General features: G+C 38.0%; 1 protein-coding gene across 1 annotated transcript in view; it reads right to left on the minus strand.

Annotated features, from left to right (window-relative positions):
- Positions 1–10,652: 10,652 nt before the first annotated feature.
- The window catches only part of ntsr1 (neurotensin receptor 1 (high affinity)), a 54,858-nt gene continuing 38,091 nt past the window's right edge, over positions 10,653–27,419 (minus strand). Inside the window, exons 3-4 of the mRNA XM_079802221.1 lie at positions 22,712–22,796; positions 10,653–14,071 (exon numbers count right to left, since the gene is read on the minus strand). Coding sequence (XP_079658347.1) covers positions 13,822–14,071; positions 22,712–22,796 — 335 coding nt within the window. The 3' untranslated portion in view covers positions 10,653–13,821. The remainder of the gene's footprint in view (positions 14,072–22,711; positions 22,797–27,419) is intronic.

Here is a 27,419-nt window from a genome sequence, read left to right on the forward strand (position 1 = left end):
CTTCAGTTGTTTGTTGAAGAATAGACCAGGAGACGTCGGATCAAGACAGAATGATTCTTTTAATGAGAACCTTCTGTGCTGCAGGTCGTCCGAAAACAGTCTGATTTTAACAGTACAAAATAAGGCAATTTATCTAGATGTTAGGGGGAGTGGTTATACAGCATAGGAGACATTCAAACAAAAGGAATGCATATGTTGTGTAGGTAAAGGACACACCCTACATAACTGTGTCCCTCGTCCAGATTCAATCAGCATAACAGTGCCATTCAACTGCATAGATGCTAATCCAATCACTCAGGCAGTTTTGCTCTAAACTTGTCATGCTAAATAGTCAGGAAATTGCATAGAGACAAAAGACTTAATGTCTCAACCACTTACACAGCCTGAAATAATCTCCTTAGAATTTCCTCAAGTTTACTTCAAAATGTAAAACACATATAGATAATGTTTTCAGTTATATTCTATTACATTTGAACCTAGATATAACAATGTATAAATTTGTAATCTTACAAGTGCTTCTGCCCTGAGGGCAGCGCGTTAAACACTAATAATAACACAGTGATACGAACCTATTGAATGCTTCTGCCCTGAGGGCAGCGCGTTAAACACTAATAATAACACAGTGATACGAACCTATTGAGTGCTTCTGCCCTGAGGGCAGCGCGTTAAACACTAATAATAACACAGTGATATGAACCTATTGAGTGCTTCTGCCCTGAGGGCAGCGCGTTAAACACTAATAATAACACAGTGATATTAACCTATTGAGTGCTTCTGCCCTGAGGGCAGCGCGTTAAACACTAATAATAACAGCGATACGAACCTATTGAGTGCTTCTGCCCTGAGGGCAGCGCGTTAAACACTAATAATAACACAGTGATACGAACCTATTGAGTGCTTCTGCCCTGAGGGCAGCGCGTTAAACACTAATAATAACACAGTGATATGAACCTATTGAGTGCTTCTGCCCTGAGGGCAGCGCGTTAAACACTAATAATAACACAGTGATACGAACCTATTGAGTACTTCTGCCCTGAGGGCAGCACGTTAAACACTAATAATAACACAGTGATATGAACCTATTGAGTGCTTCTGCCCTGAGGGCATCACGTTAAACACTAATAATAACACAGTGATACAAACCTATTGAGTGCTTCTGCCCTGAGGGCAGCGCGTTAAACACTAATAATAACACAGTGATACGAACCTATTGAATGCTTCTGCCCTGAGGGCAGCGCGTTAAACACTAATAATAACACAGTGATATGAACCTATTGAGTGCTTCTGCCCTGAGGGCATCACGTTAAACACTAATAATAACACAGTGATATGAACCTATTGAGTGCTTCTGCCCTGAGGGCATCACGTTAAACACTAATAATAACACAGTGATATGAACCTATTGAGTACTTCTGCCCTGAGGGCAGCACGTTAAACACTAATAATAACACAGTGATATGAACCTATTGAGTGCTTCTGCCCTGAGGGCATCACGTTAAACACTAATAATAACACAGTGATACAAACCTATTGAGTGCTTCTGCCCTGAGGGCAGCGCGTTAAACACTAATAATAACACAGTGATACGAACCTATTGAATGCTTCTGCCCTGAGGGCAGCGCGTTAAACACTAATAATAACACAGTGATACGAACCTATTGAATGCTTCTGCCCTGAGGGCAGCGCGTTAAACACTAATAATAACACAGTGATACGAACCTATTGAATGCTTCTGCCCTGAGGGCAGCGCGTTAAACACTAATAATAACACAGTGATACGAACCTATTGAGTACTTCTGCCCTGAGGGCAGCACGTTAAACACTAATAATAACACAGTGATATGAACCTATTGAGTGCTTCTGCCCTGAGGGCATCACGTTAAACACTAATAATAACACAGTGATACAAACCTATTGAGTGCTTCTGCCCTGAGGGCAGCGCGTTAAACACTAATAATAACACAGTGATACGAACCTATTGAGTGCTTCTGCCCTGAGGGCAGCGCGTTAAACACTAATAATAACACAGCGATACGAACCTATTGAGTGCTTCTGCCCTGAGGGCAGCGCGTTAAACACTAATAATAACACAGGGATACGACCCTATTGAGTGCTTCTGCCCTGAGGGCATCACGTTAAACACTAATAATAACACAGTGATATGAACCTATTGAGTGCTTCTGCCCTGAGGGCAGCGCGTTAAACACTAATAATAACAGCGATACGAACCTATTGAGTGCTTCTGCCCTGAGGGCAGCGCGTTAAACACTAATAATAACAGCGATACGAACCTATTGAATGCTTCTGCCCTGAGGGCAGCGCGTTAAACACTAATAATAACAGTGATACGAACCTATTGAGTGCTTCTGCCCTGAGGGCAGCGCGTTAAACACTAATAATAACACAGTGATACGAACCTATTGAGTGCTTCTGCCCTGAGGGCAGCGCGTTAAACACTAATAATAACACAGTGATACGAACCTATTGAGTGCTTCTGCCCTGAGGGCAGCACGTTAAACACTAATAATAACACAGTGATACGAACCTATTGAGGGCAGCGCGTTAAACACTAATAATAACAAAGCGATACGAACCTATTGAGGGCAGCTCGTTAAACACTAATAATAACACAGTGATACGAACCTATTGAGGGCAGCGCGTTAAACACTAATAATAACAAAGCGATACGAACCTATTGAGGGCAGCGCGTTAAACACTAATAATAACAAAGAGATACGAACCTATTGAGGGCAGCGCGTTAAACACTAATAATAACAAAGCGATACGAATCTATTGAGGGCAGTGCGTTAAACACTAATAATAACAAAGCGATACGAACCTATTGAGGGCAGCGCGTTAAACACTAATAATAACAAAGCGATACGAACCTATTGAGGGCAGCGCGTTAAACACTAATAATAACAAAGCGTACGAACCTATTGAGGGCAGCGTGTTAAACACTATTAATAACACAGTGATACAAACCTATTGAGTACTTCTGCCTTGATATCATCTGAATTTTTGCAAATATCAGCTCCACAGACAGCGAGCAGTTTTGGAAAAGCATTTTTTACTGCAGTGACACGGTAACACTTTGCATTAGTTAACATGAACTAACCGTGAACAACATCTCTGTTCAGCATTAGTTCATCTTTGTTAACGTTAGTTCATAATATCTAGCTGTTCATGGTTTGTTCATGTTAGTTCACAGTGCATTAATGTTAGTAAGATTTTAATAATGCATTAGTAAATGTTGAAATTAAAATTAACAAAGATAAATAAATGCTTTATAAGTGCAGTTCATTATTAGTTCATGTTAACAAATGTAGTTAACTAATGTTAACTAATGTATACCTTATTAAGTGTTACCAGTGACACCATAAGCAGCTTTGATGTGGTCGAGCGATGAAGCAGTCAAATTAAAATGCATGTGATAGGACATTTAGACCAGTGTTTCCCAACCTTTTTTCAGACATGGCACCCTTTGAAAATGTTCTCCATTTTGTGGCCCCCCCTCGCATAGGTTACGCTAGGGGTGTAACAGTACAGATTGCTCACGGTTCGGTTTGTATCACGGTTTTAGGTTCACGGTTTCGGTATGGTTCAGTATTTCCTATGTTCAGGGAAAAAAATAACTACTGTCAAATAAAAATAAAGAAAATAATAAGAACAAATAATTTAAATACAAGCAGCAGCACAAATAAATACTATTGAGCAAAGATACTAATAAAATAAACTATGCTTTCCAGGTTTTTCAGGTGGGCCTACATCTAACATTAGTTTTCAGGTACAGAAATTGATTAAATGTAAAATAACATAGCATATTTGACTGTATAAATGAAAGATTAACCCTATTAAACTTACAAAAGCTATTCAATCAAGAGCAGTGAGTGATGTCCTTGTCTTTTGTTGTTTGACATTAAACAGACAGCAATAAAGGCTACTGCCCCTTTAAGACTGCCCCTTTAAGAGCTAAAGCTCGGATATGCGTCGTCTTTCTCGACTGTATAAAGTTTACTTAAGGCATACAGACTATGTCTGCTAGAATACTCATCAAGATGGACATGTTGACATACTTAGTTAACTAATTTATACATTATTAAGTGTTACCAGTGACACCATAAGCAGCTTTGATGTGGTCGAGCGATGAAGCAGTCAAATTAAAATGCATGTGATAGGACATTTAGACGATGATTATTAGCTCTGTGCATTTCTATTGTTCGCTAATTATCTTAGTAAACGTTGGAGGATGTTGAATTTTAACAAAATTTAAAGTAAATACACTTACCTTGTTATGAATGCATTCTCTCCAGATCGGCGATAACGGCTCAGTCTGGGGGATTCCCTCCACACGTACAAACCTCTTGATCCCGCCTCTGCTTCAATTTCATTGGTTGAATCTGTAAACCAATCATTTTCCTTTCTGCCCTCAGAACATGTTTGAGTAAGTAAAACTCCCATCTGCCTTCGTTACGCATGTTGATCAAAAAATTTGCATATAGGCCCAGGGCTGACTTTTATTTTCATTTGTTTTTTTTTTAGAGTGTACTATTTCATCAATTGTAAAAGTCTGGTTACAATACTTAAAAACACAATTGAATTGGCATATTTAAAAATCTTAATGTTGACAGCATAATATTAAATACATACTAATTTACACAAATACAAAAAAAAAAAAAAATTGAATAGGTTATGACATATGTTATGTTTTATTTACTTGGCATTGGATGGTGCTGCCCTACTGCCTAATATGTGCTGAACAGTCAGTTGAACACCAAGATCAATTCTCACAAAGTTGTGTTTTGTGTCCTTCCAAGTTTGTTCTTTGGCAAGACCGGTCTAAACGAGAACGCAAGTCCATTCCTTGTGCTCTTAGAATTGAGAAACAGCCTGGGAGTGGCCTTGGACGCTATATGCTCAGTGCATTATGGGTGTTGAAGTTTTCCTACCTTTTTGGCAAAAGGGTAGACAAAAGCCCCCTTTCTCTGTTTTCTCTAGTCAGATAACCCTGATTAAAAAAAAAAAGCAGCCAAGTTTTATTGAAACAATGTTGTATTTCCAGAATCTATCTTCCAACACTTATAAGTTGTTGTCCTATATCTCTACTAGCTTGTACTTTCTAATTTTGGAACTTTGAATTACAACTTTTTCTGTTTTACTTTCTCCCTATGATTTGATTGGTGTAGTATTCCTCACTCATAATTTGTTGATACAATCACAAGCTAAATTAATACATTTAAATGTTACATGCACACACTCATGGATATAGAGCAAACGGAATTAAAAGCAAGTTAGTAAAGCTTTGTAAGAAGGCTGTTCATATATTCAACTGCCCTGTTCTGGCTGCTCTTGGTACAAGTGCACACCGATATTGATGGATGAACATGGTTGAACTCTTCAGGTCACGTTAAGCACATACATCCCAATTCAGTTCACAGATCATGTAAAATGCAGGCTTGCAATGCACTTTACTCACATAATGTTGTGATAAAATTTAATACAATAAAATTGGCTAACATCATCTAAAAGGGTCCATTTTGATTTAAAGGGCTCTCCCTCTCGACTGTGATTTCATGCAAATTTTTTTGCTTCCAAATTTTAAAATGCCTCATTCAAGCAGTGGGACTTAAATGTCACTCTAAACTTTTCAGTCAGACTTTGGGGTCTGCTGAGGACAATGAAAAAATTTAACAAACATGGTCCACATAAGGACCAGTGGTCTTTTAGTTGTCTCAGTTATTTGAGTAATAGAACTGTCTGGATGGATCGAGACAGATGCATCTTCAGTGATAACAAGCAAACAAAAAAGACTGTTATGTTTAAATGAATGGATTACAATACAGATGACCATGATGATTACGCAATCCTGGTGTACAGCAGATCAAGACAAACTATTTTAATATAACATGCAGTTCAGTGCTTCAAGAGATGTGAACTTGTGTTCATATTTGCATAATGTAATTGGATGAAATAGAGAGGAAAAAATTAGACGATTAATTAATTGTAGGCATGCATTAGGTCAGTGTTAGAGTCGCATCACAGTTTCATGCATCATTTAATTATATCAACAAATGATGAGATCTGCTATAAACATGGAATTGACTGCTGTTATTTCAGATTAATAATGTATTCCATTTTGAGCTAATGGGAAAATTGTTTGGGGGAAAAACAGTTGGGATATGAAACATCCTTTTCTTTGCTATAGTGTTAAATTAAGACTGTGTTGATCTTGTTGTTGAAGAGCTTTGATAGAAGCATTGAGATGCAGGTGGGAAGCTCAGAACACATATTGATCCGAGCTGACATTGCTTCCTTGTGACACATTGTTGCATCCCATCATCCTTAGGGAGAGAAGTGCAAACACACACACATACAAAGACTGAGGCCATGAAATGGCCTCCTGCTTGCTGCTCTACATATGGCACACTCCATGAATAGGGTACTAATGAAGGCCTGAAAATCTTTACTTTTTTAACAAATAGTCAAAAATAGAATGTTCTTAACCTGACTGACAGTTGGAGGGGATGTTCTACACAAGCCGTCAAACTGACGTCATCAGAGAATGAAGGCCAGAGAGGGAAGTACATTTTTAGCATTTTCGTCCCGTTGACTACAAAAACTACCCGTGATCTCATTCTCTTTCAATTATTATTATTTTTTTATTTTTTTTATCAATTCAGGATTTGATACAGCAACACAATTCTGTTATGAATTGGTTGTTTATTAATGAATATCCTTTCCCCTCTTTCTCTGTCTTTTTAACCTTTTGGGGATGCCAGCTGGGGAGAGTTTGCTGCCAATGCAATCCCAAAGGAATTAGTGCTCAGGCAAAGCCACTGTGCATTTTTATTTGACTGTATGCTAAAAAAAAACCCACAAGGCTAGTGCACACACACATATACAAACACATTCAGAAATGCACAAAATTACATCTGACCTGACAAACTATTGAATTACATGAACTGCCATGAAAATACAACTACTACAACAATAATAATAATAAAAAAATGGATAAACCATTGTGGTAACACTTTACAATAAGGTTTCATTAGTTAACTACAATAGTTAACATGAACTAATAATGAATTGCACTTATAAAGCATTAATTTCAACATTACTAATACTTAACATTACTTAACTTACTTAACATTTAGTTAATGCACTGGGAACTAACATGAACAAACCATGAACAGCTTTATTTTTATTAACTAACGTTAACAAAGATTAACAAATACAGTAACAAATGTACTGCTCATGGTTAGTTCATGTTATACATGAACTAATGTTAACAAGTGAAACCTTATTGTAAAGTGTTACCACCATTGTTTGGTCTGGCTTGTCAGGCTAATACTAAATACCACTAAACATTACTTTTAATCATAGCTTCATATTGTATAATATTTTATTTATTTGTTTAAATATAGGGGGGAAATATGAGTAAAATCGCACGATCCATGACGTATCTGTAGAAAAAAGAAAAACAGGATGTTACTCAATATAATATTTGACTCTACCTTGTAGTTACTGAGATCTTTATGAAAATGTTCTAGTTTGACAACCTGCCATATCTCTCCTTTTAAGTAGATAAAGTTGTGTTGTGTTGCTTGTGAGCAAGTTAGCATTGGATTATAAATAGATTATAATTGCCTACCTTACATCCAGTGCCCATATTTGAGGTAATTTCATTAAATTCATGGATCACATTAGTTGCCCATAAAAACTTATTAAAGCATATCCAGTTGAATTTGCATGCTTATTGCAAAGATCTCTGGATGCTTCTTTCCGAGATGCTCATTTCCACTTTCCCTTCATGAAGCTGGAAGAGTCACAAGCTCATTGCCCTTATGCAGAATGTGTAATTAGGCACATGTGCAAAAGTAAAGATATGATGATGGCTTTCTGTTTGGGCAGAGGTGAAATGCTGTCGGGTGTGAATTATTGGCTACTTGAGCCTCTGAAACTGTTCTGGCAACAAATGAATAGCAATGAATCTTAGCTGTTAAGAGCTTCTCTGTGTGTGATCGTTCATAACTTTTTTCTTTATATGCGTTTCCCAAAAATGCAGTTAACATGAACGTGCGGATACATATCACTGTCCATTTAGTATATATATATATATATATATATATATATATATATATATATATATATATATATATATATATATATATATATATATATATATATATATATATATATATACTGTATATATATACTGTATATAATTTAAAAAAAAAAAACGAAAGTGACGCCACCAGTGTTCAAATATGGCGCTGACATCTTGGGTCTTGAGAAATATAGAGATTAAAGTTAAAGCTCCAATCTCCTCCCGAAGTTCCCGAAAAATGTCTGTTGGTGCCTCAGTGACAACATCGCTCAAGCTGTCAATCATAAAGTCACACCCCCGTTTTTATAGCATCAAATAACTAACTAAAACCAAACTAACATCAGCGGGATAAAAACAGCCTAAAATGACAGAAACCATCTTTGGAAAAAATGTATTTGAAGTGTTATTCGATTGTTTAGTTTGACTATGTCCCATTACATTACATGGAGAGGGTGGGCTTTATGACCAATCCTGCATCCAGTCACTTGGGGGTGATCAAGACTATTTGGATTCACTTTTCAGGACTCGTCTGGCACGCTTGGTACTAACCCTGAGCCTACCCTTAAACCTAACCTCAACCCATGTAGTTACCTTATATTACCCAGTACTTTCTTAGGTAAGTACACTGTAAGTACATGTAAATGCTGTAAAATAAAGTGCAACCCTGATTGCAATCTATAATGTGTTTTCTCAAATTCACCTGTGGATGGAGGCATGAGCTTCCAGGATCATTGTGCAGACATGGAGTCGGTGGTTACCCACAGACCAATTGAGTGACTGATACTGAGTAACAAGGTTGACTGTGCTGCCAATATTGCAGAGTGCACATTAAAGTGACATTTATCTATCAAGTGGTGGTCTGTACTTTACTCCCCAAAAGGGATAATTGTGACATCAACTCTAAACAGCATTGCAGTGCATGCGATATAGCCCCCTTGGGTAGAGAGGAAGAAAAAGGTTGTTGAAGAGCCAATACTTACAATGTATGGCCAGTTTACATGCTTGGCAGCTAGTCATTGACATGTTCTCCCTATTTTCTTTCTTGGCATTTACAAATTGTAAGATTTCCCCCCACTTCCTCTGAATTCCATTTATAAAGTTGTTTATACCAGACTACTTCCAAACAAATTAGTGTACTTGGTAGTAGGCCTATTAATCAGTGTGCTTAATTAGGCCTATTTGTTCATTTAGCTACCTATTCACTTTTGGATTTATTTTATGAATTCATTTAATAATCACATTCATTTTAAATATAATATTCAAATAAAAGTAAATGGAATCTTAATAAATGTATTACACTAATATTACTCTCATTACTGTATTAAGTTTAGATGTAATTTTGCTGTTGTCATGTGGGTGACTGCACATATCCCGTCACCTTACGATGCACTTTATCGTTCTACAACTACTCCAGAGTACCCATAGATTTATGACAATCTTCAATAACTTCAGTTACTATGCTTTTGAGAATTAATTCTATTATCCCCGTAATTCTAAGATGATTTACGACCATTTCTACGATCTAGGGTGTTTTTGGGAAATGCAGCCCTGGACACTAGAAAAACAAAGTATCATTCTCAAATGTATCTTTAGTAGTTATTAATATACAGTAAATCTTCTGGCTATTACTCTTTCTCAGAGTTGGTTTTACTAATTATGTAGTTGCAGGGAGTATCATTATAGTGGCGAAATGGTCTGTAAATGTGCCAATGTAAACTATTAACAATAATACGATTTCATGGGATGCAAAGAGAGAGTCAAGTTTGAAAAACACTGATAGAGAAGATGTTTTATGTGTCCCTGGCTCATTTGGAGCACTAGGTGACATAAACAAAGAAAAATTATTTTTTATACAACAATTTTAACTGAAAGAATTGTACCCCCATTCGAAATCTACTTAAAAAAAAAACGCTTTAGATGCTTTATAAAGTGTGAAAATACCTAAATATTTACTAATGTTAATGGATTGTAACTTATGGTGTTTCCCACAAAACCTTGTGAAACATCAATGGTGATGATTGCAAGTATCTTCCACGTGTGAAAAATGGGATAAAAACGAATTAACCGGTCTTAGAGCATCCTTGAATTCTCCTGATTGTGATTGTCAATTTGAAGAGTTAAGAAAGTCAGAGGTTTATTTTGATCATGGTTGTGAGGATCCCCCAGATTCAGAGGGGGATTTCAGAAGTGATTGAACAGCCCAATTATGTTTGACTGCTTCTCAGTGCTGCTCCATTGTTTGGGATTCAATCACCTCAACAGTCACATCCATCACAGACCTCAGACAACCTCCAGACTGGGCAGTGCCTCAGGACAGTCTGATAAGGTCAAACACATTAGCCATTTGTTTGCGTGTTTGTGTAATTTGGGATGGTCACCAGTGAATTGCAAAGTGTCGGCATGTCTCATATTTTGTGTATCTGTAATGCCTCTGTAATTTGTTTTAAAAGGAATATTATTTACCCAGAATTTTATCATGAATAAAAGACATCCCAAATAAATGACTCCCTTTAATGATGTGAGTAATACAAATTGAGCCACAAGAGAAATGTAATTCCATTTTTATTCTATTTATTTGCAAAACAAACTCATTACATTTTAGTGGATTGCCAGAAATCCATTATTAAACATCACAAACCTGATAAACAATTAAAATGCAGAAGAAAAGCTTTTTGAACACTTTATTGTTCATAATTATTTCCCCATTCAAATGAATACATAATAAACATGTAAATTTCTTAATTTAGGAAATAATAACAAGACACATCAACATCAACACATATACTATTCAAACCCAGTATTAACTGCAGTACTAACATTTTTTTTTTCTCCAGAATGTTACATATACCACAAACAGAGTTAACATCAACTGTGGGATTTAGATTGTATTGATGCAGTTGGGTTTCGAATGCATTGATTGATGACACTTTGAGCATGGAGGCATGCACAGTCTAAAGGCATGTGAACTGTGATCTGGTTACTACTCATCTAAAATACTGAAAAATAAGTTATAGTGTAGTCTTATTTCAGGCTCACATAGAGAAAGGTATCAATTTGAAGGCAACAACAATAACATTACAATAAAGTTCTAATTTCTAGATTTCTAGATCACCCAAACAAAATGAGTTAGACATACCGGACCACATGGCTGTTATTTCTCAGGGTACCCCAGAGAGCCATCAAGCAAACATTTTAACCATTCTTACTGTGTCAGCCTTGTTTTCTCTACAGCCTCAGCAGGTGGTCTCTCATACCGTCCACTTTCTCAACTCCTTCTTTTTATGTTGCCTGCTCTGCCCTTACAGCCCTGGCCATCATACCCTCATGTTATGCACACTTTTTCCATTCAGAATTCTTCATCATACCGGTCTACCACTCTGCTCAAGTGCTCAGCTTCCTCCCTGCTGTGAATATCCACCCTATTCTCTAGAATTCGCTCATGGTGGTCCATATACATTCACATCAAATATTCAGTTATATCAAGAGCCTAACAAAAGCTTTATGAGTGCATTGATTGTGTTGAGATTACAAGACCAGCTGAATATCTCTTATTTTATCTTGGAAAAAGCCCTGTTATTGGATACAAAAAGTGACTGCAAATAGGCAGATGACATCAGACTGAAAATGACTTGCCTACTTTTCATATTTTTATTATAATCTAATTTTGGATAATGGATAATCAGCTACCTACACTGCACCATGAACTAGAGAGCTTCATCATCTTCCTCATCTTCACTTTTAAGGCACAAGAAAAAAAGCAGTGCTGAGTTTTTACCACATTCCATTATTCCCATCGTCACAGGCCCTCTATGTACTATTATCTACTCTATCTATCTACTAGCCCACTCATCTCTCTCTCGAAATGGTTTCCTGTGATTGATGGGTGTGTTTGATGTAAAGCTCAGCTCAACGCTGTCCACAAAGTTTCTAAGAGATGAGCTGAAAAGTTATTGTGTGCTACTTCTTTCCTTCATCCACTCATATTCTCAATCCAGGTTTATTGGAAAAACATGCCTATGGCAACATTTTTTAAATGATACTGACTGACTGACTGCAGGGCCACATGGGTGGAGCTTGATCTAATCCAGGGGTGGATCTAAGGGGTGGAGCTTAACCTAATTAGGTTTAGGGATGGGGTCAAAATTTGGGTTAGATGTGGTTAGACCTTTTAGCTCCAATGATTAGGTCCAGAGAAGGGCAGCTGAACGCCAAGCTCCACCCATTGGCTCCGCATTTCTGTAAAATATTACTTTGTGTCTTGCACGTTTTGTGGCACTTTCAAAGTGAAATATCCAGTGAGTCGCACTAAAACAGTGTTTAATTTTCTCAGATACATATGATCATGAATGTGGCAACATTTTATTACATTTATTATTGTACGTATTGTGGCAGTTTAATTATTTTCAATTGTAAAAATGAAATGTCCGATTGGTGGTGCTGCAAGCGTTTGAAATAATGTACTGTAGTGTTAAATGTACCGGTACTTTGGTCCCAAGTAGATACTATTTAAAAAATGTTATGATACCAGGCTTTCTGCAGTACCGGTTGTAGCCAAAAATTGTTGCCAATCACAGAAATGTTAGTTATCTGAGTAAATTCAATGGCCCATCAGAGGCGTTTAAAGTCCATACTGCAAGAGCAGTGCTGTACCAAGTGAGCTACAGAGCATTTTTGCTATGACAGAAGCAAAGCAAATGTAAAAATGTGTTAGTTAGTTCACTATGGCAAAAGTTTTTTGAGGTTATAACATAGTATTATGCAAGGAACTAAAAAAAGTCTTTATTAATCAACAATCCACCCTTGAAACAATAATGTGTGTAAAAAGTAATAAAGGTTGTTGGTCTTTTATTGCAACAAATGTTCATTTCAGCTGGAAACTGCAGGGAATTGTATGTATAGGTAGTTTTTGTTGTACTTTTGAGTTGTATAGCACATTTTCCCAAAGAGCCCATGTTGCTTATTCTATCATTGAAGACTCTCCTTTCTCTCTCTCTGCAAATTGCAAATCAAGGCAGTGTTTAAATGAAGCTACCTTAGGAATGAGGGAATCAATTATGCCCGTGATACTGAAGAACGTTCTTCAGTTTTCACACAAGAGCACTGCCTTCTTTGTACGTAGACTGTTGCTAAGGCTACGGAATGGTGATACTGTCTTGGTGTGTTGCAAGCAAGAGTCTCTTCTTTGACTATGTAGCAGCCTTCGCTTTGAATGTCTCTGTTGTGCACCAATGAATAAAATATTCAAAATAGTGTGTGTCCTTGTGTTCACAGTTATTCCAGTGTAGATCAGCTGGATATAAAGACTCTGTGTACACTACAGCAACTGTCCGCAGTCTGTTCCCTTCACAATATTTTATTTCTCTTTTCACTCATTCAGCTGCACAACATTGTTATATTTCATATTTTTAATGAAAAACAATGAACCTCTGGATATACATTTGATTATATATATTGATGTGTGTGTGTTTGTATTTACACTGTTTCAGGTCATTATTCATCGTTTTTGTTGTGTATTTTGTGCTACATTTCCTCCCATAAACAGGGTTAGTGTCTATGGTGCCAGTTCTGCAATGCAAAAATGCTCCATATGATGATTCAGTAGCACAAATATAGTAATTTCTTGTAATAACTCAATATGAAAACATGCTTCGCTTCAGTGGTCTCTCCTTGGCTGAGTGAAATAGAGAAATGGAATGACTGAATCTTGACTGTGTTTAGTAAATGGTTTCTTTAATGATATTGGTGGAGAAGGTCTGGTTGCTGCAGATGCTGATCGAGTGTCTGGTGAGAACTCGGTTCTGCTCATTATGGCGACATGGCAGGATTAGGTAGCGAAGCGTGGAAAAAAAAATTTGGCGGTAGTTTGCAGAGACGAGATTGTAGAGAATGGGGTTGATGGCCGAGCTGACATAGAAGAGCACATTGGTGACCATGTAGAAGTAATGGTAGAAATCGTAGAGAACACTGTGGAAGAGAAAAATATATATATATTGAGAGAGATGTTGGTGCAGCATTGTCATGTCAATCTGAACCAGAATCAGAATTTTATGAATAAAAATGTTACCAGATCAATATATTATTGCAAACAATGTTAAGGTAATAGTTCACCCAATAATGAAAATTCTGATATAATTTCAATTTGTGCTCTCTTTGAAGCCTGAAAGCTCAATTTATAGCAGTGGAAACAGTTACCAGTATGAAGGTGAGCAAATGTTCAACTTTTTATGGGTATCTGTGTAGTCTGATTGCTGATAGATAAATAAATATAGGGTCTTTTTACATCCCTTTTTGTGGTTATAAACAAACATGATGTTTTTACCTTTATATATGCATATGCTATATGATGTGTATGAGTAATTTTAAATTATTTGTAGATTCAGTTTGCTGCTCAACTATCATCAAGAAATCAAAGCTCTATGCTTTACTTCTCTCTCCATTATGGCAAAGCTTTGAATAAACTAGAAACACTTTTTGCTAGTGACTGTATAGATTACTTATGTTTTATTAATATCTATTTCAGCTTTCCTTTAAAAACATGCTTTTTATTTCTCTCTCAATTTCCCCACACCAACAGAAATCCATATTTACTATCACATATTTTTAAAGAAATTAATTATTTTATTCAGCAAGGATGCATTCAATTGATCAAATGTTACAGAGTAAAGACATTTATAATGTTACAAAAGATTTTTCAAATAAATGCTGTTCTTTTGAACTTTTTATTCATCAAAAAAATCCTGTAAAAAATGTCAGTTAACACAAATATCACATAGACAACTTTTTTCAATAAGAAATGTTTCTTGAGCACCAAATCAGCATATTAGAATGATTTATGAAGGATCATATGACACTGAAGACTGAAGAAAATGGCTTTGACAAAGAAGAATGAAGAATTCAGCTTTGACATCATAGGAATAAATTACTTTAAAATATATTAACATACAAAACGGTCATTTTTAATTGTAATCATATTTGACTGTATTACTGTATTTTTGATCAAATAGCACATAACATGTATATATATATATATGTGTGTGTGCTATGGCTGATTTACAGTTTTTCTCAATCGATTTGACACATTTCTCCAAACTCAGGTAACTGCTCTCAAAACAGTTAACAGTAATCTGAACACTTTGTAATTGTCCTAAACAGGTTGTAAACTTCCTAGATTTCACGCAAATTACAAATCACAAATCACAAAATTCTCATGTTTTCACAGTAGTTCATACAGCCAACCAAAAATGTAATATTTCAGGAAAAAAACAATTGCAAAAATCATAATCATTTGTGCACCATTTTGCACAAAACTATTTTCAATCGCATTTTAACTAATTTTAGCAAATGCTTTTTTCTTGTTTAAATAGCAAATGCTTGTTTAAATAGCAAATGCACTCGTGCCCATCTGTTTGCCCATGGGCGTGCTGGTCTGAAAACGAGGTGTGTTCAGGCACATTGTTGGTGCAATACTATTTTGAGGCAACTGAAAATGGCGCAGTATTTTTTTTTTGTTATTTAAAGGGCGTGTTAGTAATATGCACCTATAGGCGGGTACACAGGGCGCGTACACTCTGCTTGTTACACACAGGGACACATAGCAGCACACAAACATTTTTAAATTAAAAGGATTTTACAAATTACAATTACAATTACAAATAAAAGGATTTCTCTCTGGAGAAGCGTTCATTTTTTCCAATTACAAATTCCGCCATGGAGCCACCGCAACTAGCTTTTTAAGGGAATGTCAAATGCTTCAAATGAAGGCTGCGTTTGACCCACCCTGGTGCAACCTCATAAATAATCATATATCCCTTGGATTCATGTCTCGTCATCACATAAAAAAAGGAAATTAGGTTTTGACTACACAGGGCAGACATCATATCCATAATCCATTATACCTTTGATATTTGATCTTGTCAGGATTATGATATGTAGCATATCCACAGAAGACAGAACCAGTATGAATATCTATCAGCTCAGCCAGGTTATTGACATTCAGTGCAACAATCTTTGCAAACTTTGCCAAATTGGAAGACCTCATTGTAGCAGCCTGGGAACTTGTAAACAAAACTGCCCTTGGGGACTGATAAAAACGTCTAAGGTTACATATGTAACCTCTGTTCCCTGAGAACAGGGAACGAGCGCTGCGTCTAGCTGACGCTATGGGGAACGCCCTCGGCGTGACTGGTGTCTGAAGCTACTATCGAATCACGGCAAAGTCTTTGACCGACGTCAGCCCATGACGTCATCAACGTGCGACCCGGAAGTATAAAAGGGCGCCGTGCCAACACATACACATCTTCTCGTCTGAAGGGACTGTATGGCAGATAGGCCCTGAAGCATGGCAACGCGACGCAGCGCTCGTTCCCTGTTCTCAGGGAACAGAGGTTACATACGTAACCTTAGACGTTCCCTTTCGAAAGGGAACTCTCGCTGCGTCTAGTGTCCGTTCCAGGGAGGCTTGTAAAAGCCTACAAGCTGAACGAGTTTCGCAAAAACGAGAAATAACTGCCAGACAAACAAACTGACTGCTATTTAAACCAATGACTCTCAATGAGAGGAGGCCTCCGATCTAAGTGGTGTACAACCAAAGGTGACGGTGCCTCAGCAACGCGCCTCCTTCATCCACATACCAACTGACGCCGTAGCGCTCAGCTGTAACAGAGACAAACTAATCCAACCTGCAGTGGCTTAGGGAACCGAAGACAATAGTAACCCTAAGCGGTAGACAAACACTACATTCTATCAGAAAAGTGTGCTACCGCCTAGTAATCCGCAAACATTTCAAAGAAAAGAGCGGCGGCCTAAACACTACCCTCAATATGAGAGGAGGCCCATCTTCTGATAACCATAAGCGGTGGCCTATCTGGCGCCATCTTGACCAACCAGGGAAAGCCAACACACGCTCACATACACAGCCCAGAGAATGGTGCTGTGTTAAAGCCTAACTAAGCAGGGGAAAGACAGTTCTCTCTGATGAATACCCAACTCTATACAGGAACCTGGGGTCTGTAAGAAATACATATTTTTAGTATAACACACAAAAATGACCACTCACCTGCGGCATGCTGAGCGAAGACTCATTGTACGGTTCTCACCACCATATTCTACCGCCCTTGAATGCCTGAAAGGGGCGTTCTCACTGAGCAAGTCCGGGCGGGCCATCAGAACATAGTTCTACTCACCATAGGCCCGCCTCAGGCCTGATGTAAGAAGCGCCTGGGTAAAAGTCATAAAAAGACATTAAAAAGGAAAAAGGAGAGGGCTATGATGTAATCGCCCTCAAGGGAAGTGATCCATCACCAACGCCTTCGTTGAGAACGTTTGTCCTGGATCACCTCCCTTAGATCCTTTTTCCCGCGGGAATCCCGTCTCCTCTGTACCCTGCTCCTCCAAGGAGGGGGGGGAGGGGGGGGGGGCGAGAGGAGACGCTAGCACTCTGGTCCTGCCTACGGTCCTCAGACCGTGAAGGACCAGGTCCCGCCTGCCTGGGTGTGGGCGCGGATCTCAGCGGTATGCATGTCTTAAATGCCGCTAAGCGCGCCTTCGCCTCCCTGAACTTTCCAACCACCGCCTCCACGGAGGTGCCGAAAAGTTCAGTAGGCGAAACCGGCGAATCGAAGAGAAAACTTTTCCTTTTCTCTCTCCCCGATATCAGCCAGGCCCAACCACAGATGCCTCTGCGTAGCCACCATAGCCGCCATAGAGCGGCCGATAGCAGCAGCAGTCTGCTTGGTGGCCCGGAGAGACAGATCTGTGGTGCGGCGCAGCTCAGCAACCGCCTCAGGGGACAGCCCGGCCCCCTGGTCGAGATCCTCCAGCAGGTCCGCCTGGTACGCCTGAAACACCGCCATGGTGTGAAAAGCAGCACCAGCCTGACCCGCTGCCGTGTATGCCCCTGCCATTAAAGCACAACGTGATTTAGAAAGGCAGAGTTTGAGCTCTTCAGTGTTGATGCCCACGAAATGCGAGAAAAGTTCGCTAACTTTCCTCGCCAGTCGGTAGCCCCAACACATATCCATATTCCCCTATCCCCTCGACATCAGCGAAGTTAAAACGCTGATGTCGATGAACATTGGGTAGAATATGGATTCTTCCATGCCCTCTCGATCTCTGTAAGAAGATCAAGAAGGAATGGAAGGCTCATCTGAGCTGATGGTTTATGGCCAAGGAGAAATCGATCGTGCAATTTATCACGAGCGATCTCTCCTCTAACGCGCCAACATGGCAGCAGCAGCCTGCCCGCAGCACGTTCCATAACATTCATCAGCTCAGCATACACGGTCAAGGTGGCTGAGAGGATTCATACCACTCTCACCAGCCATCCCTAAGAGCACTTGCTGTTTAGTCTTGTTAGCCGCCAGATCGTCGCGACGATCGGCGAGCTGCATCTGAGAACCCATGATGTATGCCAACGCTCAGCCTCAGCTTGAGCGGGACAGCATCATCCAGTCCCAGATGCCAAACTTTCTTCCCTCAGGAAAAAAGCCAGACTAGAGTGGAGCGATCTCAGATTGAAAACCGCTCACACTCACCCACAAACAACTTCAAATGAACTTGACTGTGCATGCTCTTGATCCCAGGCAGTAAATACACACTCGTGTGTATTAATAATTGAATTTGTTTTACCTTAACTCGTATAGCAGTTCAAACAGACAGTCCCTGAAGACGAGAAAGATGTGTATGTGTTGGCACGGCGCCCTTTTATACTTCCGGGTCGCACGTTGATGACGTCATGGGCTGACGTCGGTCAAAGACTTTGCCGTGATTCGATAGTAGCTTCAGACACCAGTCACGCCGAGGGCGTTCCCCATAGCGTCAGCTAGACGCAGCGAGAGTTCCCTTTCGAAAGGGAACCTGTGTTCCCTGACTTACAGAAATTGTGCTAATTCAGCCATTCAGATTAGAGCTAGCTGTTTTCAAAAAGTTCTTACATTTTGGTGTGCAATATACATCAGGCATTTAATAAACTGTCTGATACGATGCCTTATGCATATTGGTAGCATACCATAAACTTGAATGCATTAACATCTCCCCATTCATATGCAAACAAAAAGTGGCATCAAACACCCATCTGCTTTTCGACAAAAACCATCAGCAAAAAGTCTTATGAGACTGATGTCCCACTGCCCCGTAGCTCTCCAAATATACATTTTGCACTTTTATTTAACATGTAAATTTTTTTTTTTTTTTATTATAATTTCAGTTCTCACACTTCTCGAATGTATTTAAAATCTATTTATTCTTTTAGCTTGAATACCTTTTAAAGTATGAATAATGAGTATAATAATTCTTATGTGATGCATCGTTAAATAAGCTAATTTTGGTCATCTGGGTGAAGCTTCTAATGTTCTCCCCAAGGCAACATTGAAGATGAGCCCTGCATGATAAAAAAGCACTGAGAAGAATCATTAATCTAACAGAGAGATTTCTTTCTTTTGTTTGGTTTTGTTTTTATTATTTTAATGAATGATGAATTAATTCAGTGACTGTATAGGCTTTTGAGGCTGTCTAATACAGCATAACATGTCAAACATATTGAAATGTATGCAAGAATCACTTCTCTCAGATTAAATGAAAATACCTTTAATCAATAAAAGTTAAATGTCAGACTGACATTACGAGTCTGGTATTAATCCATATTGTCCATATTTGTATTTTGACAGTGATCATTTTTTTTGTCTCCTTTTTTGTCTCCATATTGCTGCTTCATCAAAACCGTAATGCTGCCTTTCCATTACATCTTCCTTTCATATGTTCACTCCTCATCTTCTGATTCTTTCTGCTTTACTAAAACATCAAACGTACTACAACATCAAGTACTGCCTCAGCTCACCGGCACATATTAAAGGACTTTCTCTGTAAAAAAAAAAAAAAAAAGTAATCCTTGCAGCTGAAATGTACAAATATATCTCATACTTATCATCAACACCCAAACCACTTACAACACAATATCAAGCACATAGCAAATTGCAACGCACTTAAAACCACCCTGAACACCCTAGCAACTGCATAATACACAACTACTCCTCAGAACAGCATTGCAACCACATTGCAACACACTACAAACTACCAAGAACACCACATCAAACTCGAAGAAATACACAAATAACACTTAGAACACCACAAAGCATCACATTAAAACCACCCAGACCACTCTAACAAATGCATAGCTTTAAAAACAGCATAGCAACACAAAAAATTACCCTGAATACTATAGCAACTGCATAACAACACGCAAAACCTCTTAGAAAACCAAAGCAACCACATAACACGATAAAAATCTACAGACAACGACCAATCAGAAGACCATCACAACCATAGATATGTATACGTAGATGCCACATTCGACCGCCCCAGACACATCAAAGTGTTTGCCATCTTGAAATGGTTAACATGACGCTGTTCATCACTCACTATACTATAAATTCCATACAGATGGGAGAACCTTTCAGAAGTGAGAACGTGCTGGTGTGTTCAGGAAAGACACATTAAACACTCAACCAAATCGTCCAACTACTGTACATTCACAAAACTTTTGACTTTTCTGGCAAAATCAAACAATCGTAATCATACGTAAGAGACTGTCCATCAGTTTTCTTGGCAGTTTTTTTCTGGGGTAGGTTGCCAAGTCTTTCTCCAAGGCTCTCCATTACATGATTTGGGACTCCCAGACACATTTTCACACCTACGGCTAATTTGGCACATCCAATCCATCTAACCTGCATGTCTTTGGACTGTGTGGGGGAAACCGGAGCACATGCAAACTCCCCTTGCATACTGCAAAAATACAGTAGCCCAAGTGCCAAAGCCCAAAAAGTCAAAGAAAACTAAATTAAAATCATGTTGAAGTACACTCAAAAAAGTTCTAAAAATCTAAGTCAATGATAGATTCATTGTGCCTCACATCACATCTTCATGTTGGGTCCACCTGAGGACTTAGACAGGCAAAAGGCAAAGGGAAAAACCCTCTGGTGTGCCAGATCCTTCCTTGACAACGGTCATCCTCATCCTCCTTGTCCACAACATCTTACACATACTCTTCCTTCTCTCCCTCTCAGAATGTTTCCATCCATTGTTGATATCAACATTCTGTGCATCTGTGCACTCTGAGGCTTACAGTTGGTTTGTTCACATCAAACAAGTGTGAACAATTTTGAGCTGTAAACGATGACAACTGTGTTGTAGTTGTTTAACTTTTAACTTGTAATTATTTTACCACTTGTGCTTATTTTGCAACACAACGTTTTGCATCAGAGTGAGAAATGTTTTAGTGAGCGAGAGAGTGCATGCAAAAGGTGTCTAACTGCCTGAACTTGTTTAAGGTTTTGCAGAAAGATTGATTGGCGAGTGATAAAAATGCATTCTAGAGCTGGAAATTTAAAAAAAAATGTCATTCAAATATTATAAAATGGCACAAATATGACTGTTCAGTGCAAAATATGTTTGCCAACTATTAAAATGCTATTGACATCAAAGGTTTCAATGACAAACCTGAGGAAGCATCTCCTATGATGATGAATGTTAATCTTAAGTGCCACCCAGTGGACAAATTTCTCTATTTTGTCCCGTTTTGACTTGCAAAATAGAGCTTTATAACTACTAACACAAAACGAATGGTCATTGAGTCTAAACAACATTTGAAAAAAAAAAAAACAATTGAAAACATTTGTAAGAAATGTAGAAGTAGTAATCAAAAAGTAATCAAATGTAATCAGTAACATTACTGTAATAAAAAGTACTTGAAATAGTTGCACTACTTATTACATTTTAAACAGGGTAACTTGTAATCTGTAACCTATTACATTTCACAAGTAATCTTCCCAACACTCTGTCGCAACCACATAGCAAGACAACAACCACTTAGAACACCATAGCAACTGCATAGCAACACTGTACTTCCTATGGGCTGTATTTCTAAATCTAGTTGTAATTACTGTCAAAACGAATGCATTTTTGAGCAAGGGTTCAAACGTCATGCTTTTCTGGATATTGGACTTCCATTGAGATGATCTGTGCCTCGAATCATAAAAATGTCTCATCACTCATCAGCATATGGTTGAGGAAGTTCACGCAAGCTATGCGCCACAACCACAACATAAATCTGTGTGCAGTCAGCCACTGATAAAAATCACATGTACATGTTTGCTCAGTGTATGTGCTGCTTTGTATGAATAAGCGGAGTGTCAGAGCATATGGCACAGATTTATCGATCCACCTCTTAAATCTTAGAAAAAAACTACAGAAATCACTACCTCAACCAGATGCATCATGATTTGTGTGTGCTGCTGTTGGTGGGCGCTGCCCAGAACAAAACAATGATTTGTGGAGCTATAGTGTGCGGTGAGCTAGCTACAGGCTATAACTTTTAATATTTTGTGCCTTTGTATGTTATTTATAAGTTACGTTGTATGTTATTAATAAGACGCTCGTGGAAAAAACAGAGGAATTTGATGTAGTCAAGAATTGCAGTTACACTTTTTGTGCATCTATACTCTCAGCATGTGTATATTGCCCAAAAAGAGAGTGCAAATCGAAGATTTGAGAGAATGTTTTACATTTGAAGTTTCATTTGATTTTTATTGTATTGATTTTTTGGAAACTCACGGTGTCCAGTCAGTGACATAGCAGTACATTAGCCTTCGAGCATGGTACGGCAACCAGCACACCACAAAAGCAATGACCACGGCACCTGTGGAGAATAAAATAAAAGAGAAAAAATAGGTAAATCAGTCATAATAAGCAGCACTTCCACCTTTGTGCAATAATATATGTAAATCAACAGGTTTTAAGAGCACTGCTGGTGGCTTCAGCATGTAATAGTCACATTTGGTAGAAACAGATGAATTTGTTTCCTGACAGAAATTAATTTGTATCTACCATTTTCACATGGGCCATTTTTTTTCCTTATCTGACTCACTCTATTCTTTCACTCATCCCATTTCAATGTATCCACCCCTTCAGCTCTGATCCGAGTCAAGCAGGGATTGATTCACTAATCTCAGTTGTATCTTTGTATGAGGCTCTTGACTAGAGGCACAAGGCTATTGATCTCTCATATTGTGAGGCAGTGGCAGCACACATTTGCTTCCTCCCTCTGTCTCAACTTCATGTCTATCTTTTTTTTTTAAGTTAGCTTCAAGATTATGGGATTTATTCATGAAACACAAGCAGAATGAATTTCTGTGTAAATTGTATATACAACCATTCATATGCAAGTGTTCACACTGTCACGCAGCTGAATGTGACAATTTACACATGGATGGCTTCATAAACTGTTTGCATAGCAATTTGTTTGGCTTGTGTTTCATAAAACCTAATGGCAGATTACAAATCATGTACGTTGAGATCAGACCTGCAGGAGCCATTGCGATGAATATGAATATTAACGGATAGCTTAAAGTATTATTGACCTCCTTAACTCCGAGAGGCAGTGTTGTAGTACAAACTATAATTCATATACTTTATTTAGTTTGTTCAAAAATTTTCAAAAGAATTTAGTAATCACTTTATGGTTAAAATTGTTAGTAGGCCTCATGAAATGAAAAATACCAATAAAAAGATAAAGGGCCCTATCATGCACCCAGCACAATGCCATGCCAAGGCAAGTGTTTTTGGCTAGTTTTAACCTGACGCAGTTATCATTTTCACGTCCAATGCCCACATTGTTTAAACGACAAATGCACTCACTCCCATCTGTTCGCCATGGGTGTGCTGGTCTGAAAACGAGGTGTGTTCAGGCGCATTGTTGGCGTGTTGCTATTTTGAGGCAACTGCCTATAAGACACACCCTAATGCTGCCTTTACGTGCTATCAGAATTATCATAAATACGAGTAAAAATTGCACATGAACGCCCTCTGATGTCGTATTTACCACCGGAAAGTTCAGAAATTATTTTGATACCCAAATTCACGAGATGGGCGTGCCATAAACTTTAAACATAGAACTACTGCTGTGACAGTTATGATTTATTCGTTTTTTCCCCAAAACAGCTATATCAAGTCTTGTTGTTAATGTAGTGCATATTTACATATACAAGTAATCTTTTGAAGCATATTGTATGCTTTATACACAGCGAACATTACCTGTATTTGACCGAAATTACAGAATTGGCAGAAAGCGGACTATCTGGATAGCATCGTAAATGTTTATATGGTTTTCAGTGCATGTGACCCTATATAATTTTGGTTTTGATAAGATTTTCCCAATAAATAGGCAAGAATAAACCTGGTGTCCTCCATAATTCCTGTTTATTCCAACAACAAAGCACTTGAATGCAACAAGCTCGTAATCACAACATCTGAAGTGGGAAGTACGAAATTTTCGATAGCACGTGAAGGCGGCATAAGTGCACCTGCGCTTATTGTGATTTGTACAGACCTTCAGACCTGCTCTTCAGGGCTGCAAGTCTGCCAACTGTATATTAACCAATTGACCCTAAAAAATTTTTTATTTTTTATTATTTAAAAACAGAGTTTAACTTTGATTGTTTTATATGGCCCTAAAGTACAATTAAACATTTTTGCAGTGTTGGAGAATTTACTTTGAAACTATCATTTTAAGTAGTCAAACTACAGTAAACTGTTTCAAATACAGGGATTCAAATAGGAGAAAGATTTTTTAACCTGTCCATTGACATAAACCTTCTGAACGAACCAATTTACTAGAATGAACCGTTTAGAACAAACTGATTCTCTAGAATGTTTCTGACTAAACGCTACATATGAGCGCAGTCATGTTACTGAAAATGTAAGTTATTTGCATCACCATCATTACTTTTATTCCCCAAAACTGGAATTTTGTCCTTATCGACATAATTACTGTAAATATTCCATTCCATTATTTGGTGTGCAGCGAAATAGCAATCATGTGTTGTTACAGTATTTACCAGAACTATTTAGAATATCAGCTTTCAAATCAATTTCACCATAGTCAAGCACCAATTCACCTCAAACAAATTCAGCAATGTATTGTTTATTCTCAAAACGAAAAAGTGCTAAAAACATAGCCATTCAATTTTTTCTGTATCAAACGAGTCACCCATTTGTCACACAGATAATTTAAATTGCTGTGCGTGTATAAGTATGTGTGTTTGTCTCCGAAGGAGAGAGATTTATGGAGGGATTCCTCTTCCCTTTGAAATGTCAGCAGAAATGCTGACTCATATAACCTCCGCTTTTGTGAATTATATCAACAGACCTTCTGTTTTGATATGCTTTTCTTGAAGGATTAAATCTTGCCCATGGATTTTCTAGTTAACCAAATCGAATTTGTATCGAAATTGTCCCTATTTGAGAATAGGAGCAATTAAAAGATAAAGCCCCATAGAAGGAGGCTGGAGACAGATAAATGTTGCATGGCCTCAGTTTGTTTCTCCATTATCAGGGGTTTCCACAATGTGTAAGCGTTGTCTTTTCTTTTGATGATATATTCAGTAACATGAAAATATTGAACAGTAAAATGATTACAAAAGCAAAAATTACTTATCAGAGGCCTCTGTCCCCAGTACTTACATTAGAATATAAACTTTTTCCTTTGATAATGTTACATTATTGTAAACGTTCCTCTGCTCGTTTCAGCCCACTGCAGTACAATGCCGACTGCTTTAGGCATTTTGGCTGTAACACTTTGACTGCGGTTAATTCAAATCCATCACCGCCACTCTAAATGATCTCGTTTTCTTTGATGAATTCCATTTTCTCCTCATTCCACCGGTCTATCTCCTTATCCTATCACTAATGGAGCAGTAAACGAGCAAGTCACCCTATATCTGAAATGTTAATGTGTCAGGACAATGTTGGCAAACAGCCACAAAAACATTTTTGAAATTCAATCATGAATATACTTAGCTTTGAAATGAAAATCTGAATGAAGTCATTTGCATGTGCGATATATGTGTGTTTTTCAATAGTCAGTCTTTATCCTCAGAGCCTGGCTGATCCCACCCCCCACAATAGCTTTGGATTTATAAAGAAACATAAATACGGATCAGCGACAGATCGCACAGAAGAGATTTTGCTTCCACACAGCAGCAAAAACACTGACTGCATCAGACAGCACTGTCAACATAAATAAATGTGTAAAGCATACAAACACGTTGCCTAAACAATAATGCTGTATTTGTAGTGTGTCTCAGGAGCTGAGTGAAGAAAAAAATAAGCTTTTCTATCTCATGTCTTTTGTACCAGTATAATGTTTTCATTTGAAATCAGTAGATGAATAAATATATTCACAAATGACAAAAATCTTGCCCGGTGCCATGCTTTGATAAGACCCAATTAGTTCTATTATTTTAGGTTGTGAATATGGTAATTATGCAGTGCTATTGAGTATTTTGTCCATTAAAATGTGCCCCCGACCCACTTTGATTCTTTGGTGGGGTCGGTCTCATTTAGCAGATTAAGACTCATTAACTGAATGCAACTGCAACTTGAATTATTCATGGCGCTTATGTAAGGCAGGCATATTTGTGAGAGAAATGGCAAATGATTCAAAATGGTGTGTAATATCTTGTGCAAAGCAATTATTAGCATCTGAAAAGGGCCAGAGATGGTACTTCCTCTTCTCAGTCAGAGTGACACTTCCTGCCACAGTTCTTGCACAGGGTCAAGATGAGCACCCAATCAAATTGCAAGCCAATGAGAATCGAAGTGCTTTTGACTTTTTTTATAGCTTTAATTTTTATTTCAGTTTTAGTCATTTTAGTACTTCAACTTAAATTTGTGTTAGTTTCCAAGACAGCATTTCTAATATTTTATTGTATTTCGTTTTATTTCAGCTTTATTTCAATTACAAATTAACAATACTGATGAGCACACACGTTTTGTTGACTGTACTAATATGGAGTTTTGTATAGAAAGGGCCGTGATTCTGTGGCCCTAAACCTCGCTAGCCTACAAAACAATATCTTTCTCTCTTTCATTTAAAAATACAGAACATCACCATAACTTTGAAGAACTTGATTTCTCTAGACGTCTCACTAAGTGCCTGCTTTGGATCCAGTTCAAGAATGAAAGTGAGTAATTCTGTATCTGAATTTTAACAGCACTTCGTACAAATTCAAATTCAGCTGAAGTAGAAGCGAGTGGAGCCGACATTAGATAAATTGAGAAGAATGGGTAAAAGTGCTGCCAACACTCTCTGACCCTCTACAAACCTGCCGGGCACAAGAAAGTGTCCTCTGCAGATTTGCCTTAGAGTCTTTTAGTCAGCAATCTGCAGGCTCTTACATCTACTATGGATCACCTCACCCATTCATGTTGTCACAGAGACAGATGAAGTGTTTTATAAAAAACTCTGCTAGATATTTGAGTG

Source organism: Gobio gobio (genome assembly GCF_949357685.1).
Source record: "Gobio gobio genome assembly, chromosome: 21".
Classification (NCBI taxonomy): Eukaryota; Metazoa; Chordata; class Actinopteri; order Cypriniformes; family Gobionidae; genus Gobio; species Gobio gobio.